At 39.4% G+C, this 9,062-nt stretch overlaps 1 protein-coding gene across 1 annotated transcript in view; it reads left to right on the forward strand.

Annotated features, from left to right (window-relative positions):
- The window catches only part of DARS2 (aspartyl-tRNA synthetase 2, mitochondrial), a 45,903-nt gene that overhangs the window by 5,147 nt on the left and 31,694 nt on the right, over positions 1–9,062 (forward strand). Inside the window, exons 3-9 of the mRNA XM_004706724.2 lie at positions 262–328; positions 4,740–4,841; positions 5,359–5,454; positions 5,927–6,050; positions 6,794–6,840; positions 7,605–7,711; positions 8,649–8,718. Coding sequence (XP_004706781.1) covers positions 262–328; positions 4,740–4,841; positions 5,359–5,454; positions 5,927–6,050; positions 6,794–6,840; positions 7,605–7,711; positions 8,649–8,718 — 613 coding nt within the window. The remainder of the gene's footprint in view (positions 1–261; positions 329–4,739; positions 4,842–5,358; positions 5,455–5,926; positions 6,051–6,793; positions 6,841–7,604; positions 7,712–8,648; positions 8,719–9,062) is intronic.

Below are 9,062 nucleotides of genomic sequence, written 5' to 3' on the forward strand. Positions count from 1 at the left end.
TATCATGCTCAGTCCCCACCAGGATTTCAGCACTTCCTCTTTGTTACGTTCCCCTTGATCCTGCCCTACCAGGTCTCCCACACCCACCTCCCCATTACTAATCTATATAAATAACAATTACATAAGTGTAGCCACAAAGTATATAATTTTTTTAAACATGAGAAATTGTGTGGGTTTTTTGTTTGCTTGTTTTGCCTATTCAAATGTTAGCCTTAAAATTTTTAATCCTAAAATGTTTTTTGTTTTCTTTTTATTAATTAGGCAAAACACATTTCTGGTCCTGAGAGATTTCCATGGGCTTGTTCAAGTTATCATTCCCCAGGATGAGGTAATAAAAGGTTTCTTACTAGTATATGAAAACCTCTCTGGTGCTGTGGCTAGAGAAAGCTAAGTATGTTTGATAGTTTTAAAGTCAAAAGTTTGTCCTTTTTTAGATCATCTTACTGGGTAAAAGTTTGTTCTTAATGAAAGTCACCATAAGCAACATTAAGACAAATGCCGTTCAGGAAGGAGAGCTAGAACGGCTGCAAGACGGGCATCTAATCATTTCACTGAATTGCACATGTAGAAGATGTTGCATTTGTATGGGTTTTGCTTGGTATAGTCTCTATAACAATAATAAATGATTTTAAAAAGAAAAACAAATGACAAACTGGAGCAAGGAGTGGGAATGCACCTCCTATCACAGACAATGGACTAATTCCTTTGAGGCCAAAAAAAAAGAAAGAAATCCAGTGGCCTGGTAAAATCTGAATTTAGAATCTGAAGATGAAATTTACAGATAAGGAAGTACAAAGGACTTCTTGTTAGGGGCCATCAAGTTGGTTCCAACTCATAGCTAGCCCCTGGAGAACAGACCGGGACAGCGCCTGCTCCTGCACCATCCTCACACTTGTTGCTGTCAGCGCCCATTGTTGGAGCCACTGTCTATCCCTCCTGTGCAGGTGCTTCCTCCTTGTCACTGCCTCTCTACCGAGCCTGACGTCCTTCTCGGGGACTGGCCCTCCTGACAGCATGTCCATGTATAGGTTCCGCATGAGCACAATGGAAGTGTTCTGCAATTCCCATTCTTCTCAAGGCTATCTATAGTTTGCTGTGATCCACACAATCAAATGCCTTGAGTCAATAAAACCCAAGTAAGCATCTTTCTGGTATTCTCTGCTTTCAGCCAAGAACGATGTGATGCCTGCAATCATCTCCCTGTTCCACATCCTCTTCTGAATCTGGCCTGAGTTTTGGCAGCTCCTTGTCAATGTACTGCTGCAACTGTTTTTTAATGTTCTGCAGCAAATTTTACTTGCATGTGATATCAATAATGTTGTTCTATAATTTTCACATTCTTTTGGGTCACCTATCTCTTTGGAATGACTCTTCCAGTCAACTCTCTTCCAAATTTCTTGACATAGATGAGTGCTCAGTTTGTTGAAACATTTCACTCGTTATTCCCTCATTCCTGTAGTCTTGCTTTTGGTTAATGCCTTCGGCGCAGCTTGGACTTCTTCCTTCAGTACCATTTGCTCTTGATTATATGCTTTCTCTTGAAATGATGGAACTTTTGGGTACAGTGACCGACCCTGTATATTCTCCCCATCTTCTTTTGATGCTTCCTGCATTGTTCAATATTTTGCCATGGAAGCTTTCAATATTGCAACTCAAGGCTTGATTGTGTGTGTGTGTGTGTGTGTGTGTGTGTGTGTGTGTGTGTGTGTTCAGTTGAAGATATGCTGAGTGTTCTTCCTTTGTAGTTGTCTAACTCTAGGTCTTTGCACGTTTCATTATAATATTTTACTTTGGCTTCTCGAACTGCCCTTTGAAATGTTCATTCAGCTCTTTTACTTCATCATTCAAATGGCTTGTAGACATGAAAATATGCCCAACCTAACATAAGTGGAGAAATGTGAATTTAAGCTACACTGGATTGCTGTTTTTAACACATTGGATTGACAGTGTGCTGTGTCTGGGAAAGCGGGTGCTTGTACATTCCTCAGCAGTATAAACTGACAGCCCTCTGTGGAGGACAGTTTGGCATTATCAAATTGGTCCATTAGTTCTGCTTTTAGTAAACCATCCGAGAATTTTCTTACAATTAACTTGCCTAACCTTCAACCAAAAAATCCTACCAAACTCACTGCCATTGAGTCAATACCAACTCATAGGACAGGATAGAGCTGCCCCTCTGAGTTGCCGAAACTGTAACTTTTTATGGGAATAGAGAGCCCTTTCTCCCTCGGAGCAACTGCTGGTTTCGAACTACAGACCTTGTGGTTAGCAGCCCAATGTATAACTGCTACCCTAAGGACATGAGTATACAAGGGCTATTCATTACAGGCTGGTTTGTAATAGCAGGGAAAATGGAAACAAATATATGTTCTCCCCTAAGTGACTGGTTTAAAAGTAAATGCACAGCCTTACTTTTAAAAAATAGTTCTTTAAATTCTAATGTGGAAAAAAGTCCCAGGCATATTAGTAAAAGGAAAAACCCGGACACAGAAGAGCATGTAGAGGACTGTCATCGGTTTAATAGAGTGAGGGAAAGACCTGACTATGGCATCGTCAAAAGACTTGAGGGAAATCCCATTTATCTTTTTATTCTGTTTTCCTGTAACCTTTTTGATGCCCCCTGGTATGTACACTGTGTGTATTTGCTTGCTTATAAATGTTATAAAATATCCCTGGAAGGATAATAAGGATCTGGTAACATTGAACTGAGGGGCTGGAGGTAGACTTTCCCCTGTATGCACTTTTATACTCATGGAATTGTGCGCCATGAAGGTATTACTCCCTCAAACAATAATTGCAATTAAAATGAAATAAAATAGATCTCTCCCATCATTGGAGCAAAAAAGGAAGAAAGAGTGAGGAACAGAGGAAATGGAATCATTTATGTGAAATTAGGGGGGCAGTGGGTTTAGGTTAAAGGGGAGGAACAACTCGAAAAAAGACTCAGATGAGCAACACAACGTGAAGGGTAAGAACGCACATGTAGAAACTTGAAGTGACACATGTTTGGGCTATGTGTTTCCTCAACAATAACGGTAACCAACAATTATCTATGTGAGCTCAAACTGAACACCTGAAAGGTTGGATTGGAAATTTGCAAAGTGGTGGGTTTAAAATAATGGTGTGCAAACCATTTGAACCAGGAAAGCAAGCATGGTAGCTTTTGAAGCAAGCTAACAGTGTCATTGACTTGTACAAATAGAAATAGTTCAAATGATGTATCTTCAGCTTTGTGCCCTTCACCAAAATCGCTAATGATAATTTAAAGAACTTTCCTGATGCTTCTTGGGTAACTGTTTTCTATTGTGGTGATTTCTACATATTCTTGTAGGCCTAGAAAAGATAGAATTTAGTCAGCTCTTAGTGTTTGAAGTTGGTCAGAGCCTGAACTACCTTGCAGGGCTCCGGATGCAGAAGTGAGCTTGGCTTACCCACCATGGCTCTTCTCAGGCCGCAGTCCATTGTGACTCCTGGTCTTAACTGCCCTCCAGGTAATCCTAGAGACGGACCGTTGTCTGCGACTTGTGAGCCTCGAGTCATGCTTATTTTTCCTTACGGAAAAAAATGTTAAACTCTTAATTCATTGCTTTACTTGCTGTATGTCAATGGATCAAGATGAGTGATGTTCAGAACAAAAAATCATATCATGTGAATGAGGGGGAGCGCGGAGTGGAAACCCAAAGCCTATCTGTAGACAATTGGATATCCCCTTACAGAAGGGTCACAAGGAAGAGACGAGCCAGTCAGGGTGCAATATAGCACGATGAAACACACAACTTTCTTCTAGTTCGTTAATGCTCCCTGCCCCTCCCCCCCATCTACTATCATGACCCCAATTGTACCTTACAAATCGGCTAGACCAGAGCATGTACACTGGTACAGATGAGAGCTGGTAACACAGGGAATCCAGGACAGATAAACCCCTCAGGATCAATAATGAGAGTAGCGATACCAGGAGGGGGAGGGGAAGGGGAAGGGGTGTGTGTTGGGGGTGTGGAACAGGGAACCGATCACAATGATCTACATATAACCTTTTCCCAGGGAAATGGACAACAGAAAAGTGGGTGAAGGGAGACAGCAGTTGGTGTAAGACATGAAAAAAAAAAATTATCATGGGAGGGGAGGGGGGAAATGAGCTGATACCCATGGCTCAAGTAGAAAGAAAGTGTTTTGGAAAGGGGGAACTGATTACAAGGTCTACACATAACCTCCTCCCAGGGGGACGGACAACAGAAAAGTGGGTTAAGGAAGATGTCTGATGGTGTAAGATATGACAAAATAATAATTTATAAATTATCGAGCGTGCATGGGGGAGGGGGAAAATGAGCTGATACCAGGGCTCAAGTAGAAAGCAAATGTTTTGAGAATGATGATGGCAATGAATGTACAAATGTGCTTGACACAATTGATGTACGTATGAATTATGATAAGAGTTGTATGAGCCCCTAATAAAATGATTTAAAAAAAGAAAATGATGGCAACAAATGTACAGATGTGCTTAACACAATGGATGGATGGATGGATTGTGATAAGTGCTGTATGAGCCGCCAATAAAATGATTTTTTTTTTTAAATTAGGGATGTAATTTACAAATTCTGTAATAAAGCCATCAGGGCAGCCCTGGCATTTATAGCAATGAAGTCACAAATAGTAAAGGTTTTCTGAACTATGCATGATAGTTGCTACTGTTCTCTTAAGCTCATTTGTTTCTTGGAATTGATCCCCCTCCTGTTTTGTAGTCCGCTGCTTCAGTGAGGAAGATACTATGTGAAGCCCCTGTGGAATCAGTGGTGCAAGTGTCTGGGACAGTCATTTCCCGACCTCCAGGACAAGAGAATCCAGTTAGTATTCAAGAAAGTGTCTCTAACTCTCACCCACGTGCGTTTGCGGTGTGTGTGCACATTCAGGCAACATCGACTGGGCACCTGTTAGACACGAAAGCTCTGTAAGTTCTACAGATGAACTTAGAGGTGTTAAAATTTTCACTACGACACAGACACCCTTTGTAAATATGTGTGTCAAGATATTTGCTGAGGAGCACATCAGCCACGAATGTGCATAAAACCACCATCGAGTGGATTCTGACTCAGAGCGACCCCAGACAATGACTGTTTATGGAAACAGACAGCTTGCTATTCAGTCGTCCCATGCTTACCCAACAGCACTACCAGGCTCCTCAATGTGGGCGGGAATATCAAAATCATGGGCAGATATTTGTGCTTAAGAGGTAGTGTCTCATAAACACCCTTATATTGTACATCTGCAGATCAGAAAGAACATAAAAGTGCTTTGGGTACACGCCATGATGCTTGGTTTTTGTTGTTTGTTTATTAATATCTCTCTCTCTTTCACTCTCAGAAAATGCCAACAGGTGAGATTGAAATCAAAGTTAAAACAGCTGAACTTCTGAATTCCTGCAAGAAGCTGCCCTTTGAAATTAAGGACTTTGTAAAGGTGGTGCCACCTGTTACTAATAAAATAGAATATTTAGAAAGAGTTGACACTATCACTAACATGTTTCCAGTCTTACTTAAACAGTTTAACTGCTACAAATTGAGCATTTTGTTAGGGGTGGTAGTTCCTAAACATTCAGCTTTATTTATTTATTTTCTGACAGGCTGAAGGGTTTGATTGTTCTTAAAATCTTGAGTGTTAGATTATTCATGTGCTTTTGTTGTTTATTGTATAATATCATGAAAGGAAATATATATAAGACAGCTACAGTTTTTGAAAATTCATACTCTGTATCTAAAAATATCTTTTGGGTGTTCTGTAAAAGTATGTAAGCAGCAGCAAAACTGAAAGCTAAGTTATCGCCCATTTTTAGACCTTGGTTTTTTTTCTCTTAAACGTAAGAAAGGGTATTAAAATGAGTGGGGGAAGAAAAAACGAAGTATGTAAGCATAAACTCTTTCAATTTGTTTAGAAAACAGAGTCTCTTCGTCTGCAGTACCGCTACTTAGACTTGCGCAGTTTCCGAATGCAGCATAACCTGCGGCTGAGGTCCCAGATGGTCATGAACATGCGGGAATACCTTTGCAATCTGCATGGTAAGGGCGGTGCCTGGAGTGTGCTTCTGCATTTGCCGCATCTCTTCTATTCACATACGTACTCTCCTTAGCAAGGCTGGGTAAGCTGTTGCCAGCAGCCTCGAATAACCTGAGTGCATTAGGTGCTTTATGAGAAATGGTTCGTTTCCAGGATGTTGTGTCCCAGGACATATTAAAATAACTAATATCCAAGTTTTAGATAACCCTTTTAAAGGAGATAGCGCCAGTTACGTTTTGTTATGCACCAGTGATTATCTCATTTCCTGTCACTGTTGAAGACAGGAGAGCCTTTTGATTATTTCCTCTAGCTTTTCTTAATCTTTCTCAGATCTGTACATCACATATTGGCAGTGCAGAAATACATCGATTAAACTAAACACATCAATAACTTCTGTCTTGTTCTGCTATATTTGTTTCAGATTTTCTGTGTTGTTTCATTTTTGGTTTTGCTATACCAGCAGAATCTATAGAATACCAGAATAGTGCAGCATTGACAAGATATCAATGAGTATTAAAATTAATTCATGTCATAAAGTATCAACCTTACCAACAAAATTGTATTTTTTGAAAATCCTCAGCTGGCTTGCCCTTTTTGGAAACCAGCACCAAGAGGCATGGTAACTTATTTCAACCAAAATTACTAATTAATTATAGACTCTAGACATTGTTTGTTAGACTCCAAATTCTTAACGACTCGATTCTGATGATTCCCCCCCCCCGTTTTTTTTTTTTTTTTTTTTAAGGGTTTGTAGATATTGAAACGCCAACATTATTTAAGAAGACTCCAGGGGTATGTATAGTCCTTAAGTAAACTCAAACCAAACTCACTGCTACCGAGTTGATTCCAACTCCTAGCAATCCTGGGGGTTTCTGAGACCAACTCTTTATGGGAATAAAAAGCCTCATCTTTCTCCTGCAAAACAGTTGGTGGTTTCAAACTGCTGACCTGTGGTTCTCAGCCCAATGTATAACCACTACACCACCAGGGCTTCTTTAGCCCTTAAATTTGTCTCTAAATTAGTCTGCTAATAATCCCTATTTGTTATGATGCTTGGTCATTTTTCCTTTATGTTTACTTGGCTTCGGGATATTTACATTAGGGAGCTTTCCCTAAAAGTTGAGAAAATTATGTACATTAATATTTTGAGTCTGAATCCTTTTGTTTTACACGAGTTTTCTTGAGAGCTTAATAGATGCAAACCTTTAATGCATTGTTAGATTATTAAGATCTGATGATATTAAGCATTGATATTTACTCTTGCTTATTGAATCTGTGGATTTATAAAACTAGAGTTCAATTTAGAAAAGCAGAAGTTATTTGAATAGAAAATAATGTACAAAATCTTTTTATCTTGTAACAGATTTGGGAATTCAGTTTAACAAGCATACATTTAATACCTACTATATGTAAGTCAGTATTTAAAATCTACTTTTAGGGAATAAAAGATGATCTTTAGTTAATTTCAGTAGTGAACTTACATAACAACTTTTACCAGTCAGTAATACCTTGTTTGCTTTTAACAATGTCTTTTTCTCTCCCTCTCTCATTAAAAGGGTGCAAAAGAATTTGTGGTTCCATCCAGGGAACCTGGAAAATTTTACTCTCTCCCTCAGAGTCCTCAGCAGTTTAAGCAGCTTCTGATGGTTGGTGGTTTGGACAGGTGGGCTTTTGTTTTCCTGTAAACTTTTTCTTGTGAATTGTGTGAAGGTTCAAGTGGGCTTTCTGTATGGTATCTTTTATCAGAAAGGAAGAAGAGAAAAAAAGAAGAAAATAGCAAAAGAGACACAAAAAATTGCCTGACTCTTGAGAAAGTAGATTGATGAGGGCTTCAGAGAATACATGTAAAATACCCCCAAAATTCATATCATTACTTATTAAGTAATATTTGCGGGGTAAAGCTCTATGCTTGTAAATTTGGCAGGAGATTTTAAAAGCAAACCCAAAAACATCAATTCAGTGAGTGAATAATTCTACTAAGGCAAAATAGAATAGAACGCAAAACTGATAGAAAGCAAACTCGAAGTGCATTGAGAGTCTCAAGCTACCAGGAAGGGGTTTGAGATGATCTTAATGGGGGAATATTACAGAAACGTCTCTGAAATGAGAAATAAGTTCTTCTGGCACAGAAATAAGTTCATGCTGGCACACGTCAGCAGTTGATGCAGAGAACTGGAAAAGCATAGCACAAGAAAACAATGTGTTTGTGGATCTGCATTCAGGAGCAGTGAGTGATTCGGTTTGACCAAAGCATAAGAGAACCAGGAGACTTCGAAAGATTCATGGAAAACTGGAATGGAAAGACAATGGAAATTTCTCACAAACTTTTTGAAGCCCCCTGATATAGATAAAGAAACATGAAATATCTTGCATGCCACTCTAATGCATGGCTACCCAAAGGTACTAAAACAGTATGTGGACAGTTAACTCCTCATAGGTCAACCGTGTGTCTGATGAGGTTAAAGCATAAGAATAAGGCAATCCTTTTATGTCCTATAAGTGTAAATTTTTTTCTTCATAACATGCATTGGCATCAATCTTCGGAGAGAAGTGGTGCTCTGTAGAGTCATGACTCAGTTAATGATATCTTTTGATTGTAGATATTTTCAGGTTGCCCGATGTTATCGAGACGAAGGTTCAAGGCCAGACAGACAGCCTGAATTTACTCAGGTACTGTGTTATAATTTGTCTGTTACAGATTCAAGTATTTTCAGAACAAGGGAGGTGACTTAAGTACTTTATTTCTCATCCCATTTTATACATTAGATAGGCAGAGTTTTGTGCCCACTGTATGTATCCTTTTAATAAGACATGTAGTCATCAGCCAAGGAATATCACTGATTCCTATGGTGCTTTAATCATATAATATGAGTCTGGCTAGACCAGAGGATGTACACTGGTACAGATAGGAACTGGAAATACAGGGAATCCAGGGTGGATGATCCCTACAGGACCAGTGGTGTGAGTGGCGATACAGGGAGGGTAGGGGGAGAGTGGGTAGGAAAGAGGGAACC

The sequence above is a fragment of the Echinops telfairi genome, unplaced genomic scaffold (genome assembly GCF_000313985.2).
Source record: "Echinops telfairi isolate 266 unplaced genomic scaffold, ASM31398v2 ScPeMD7_7424;HRSCAF=8462, whole genome shotgun sequence".
In the NCBI taxonomy this organism is placed as follows: Eukaryota; Metazoa; Chordata; class Mammalia; order Afrosoricida; family Tenrecidae; genus Echinops; species Echinops telfairi.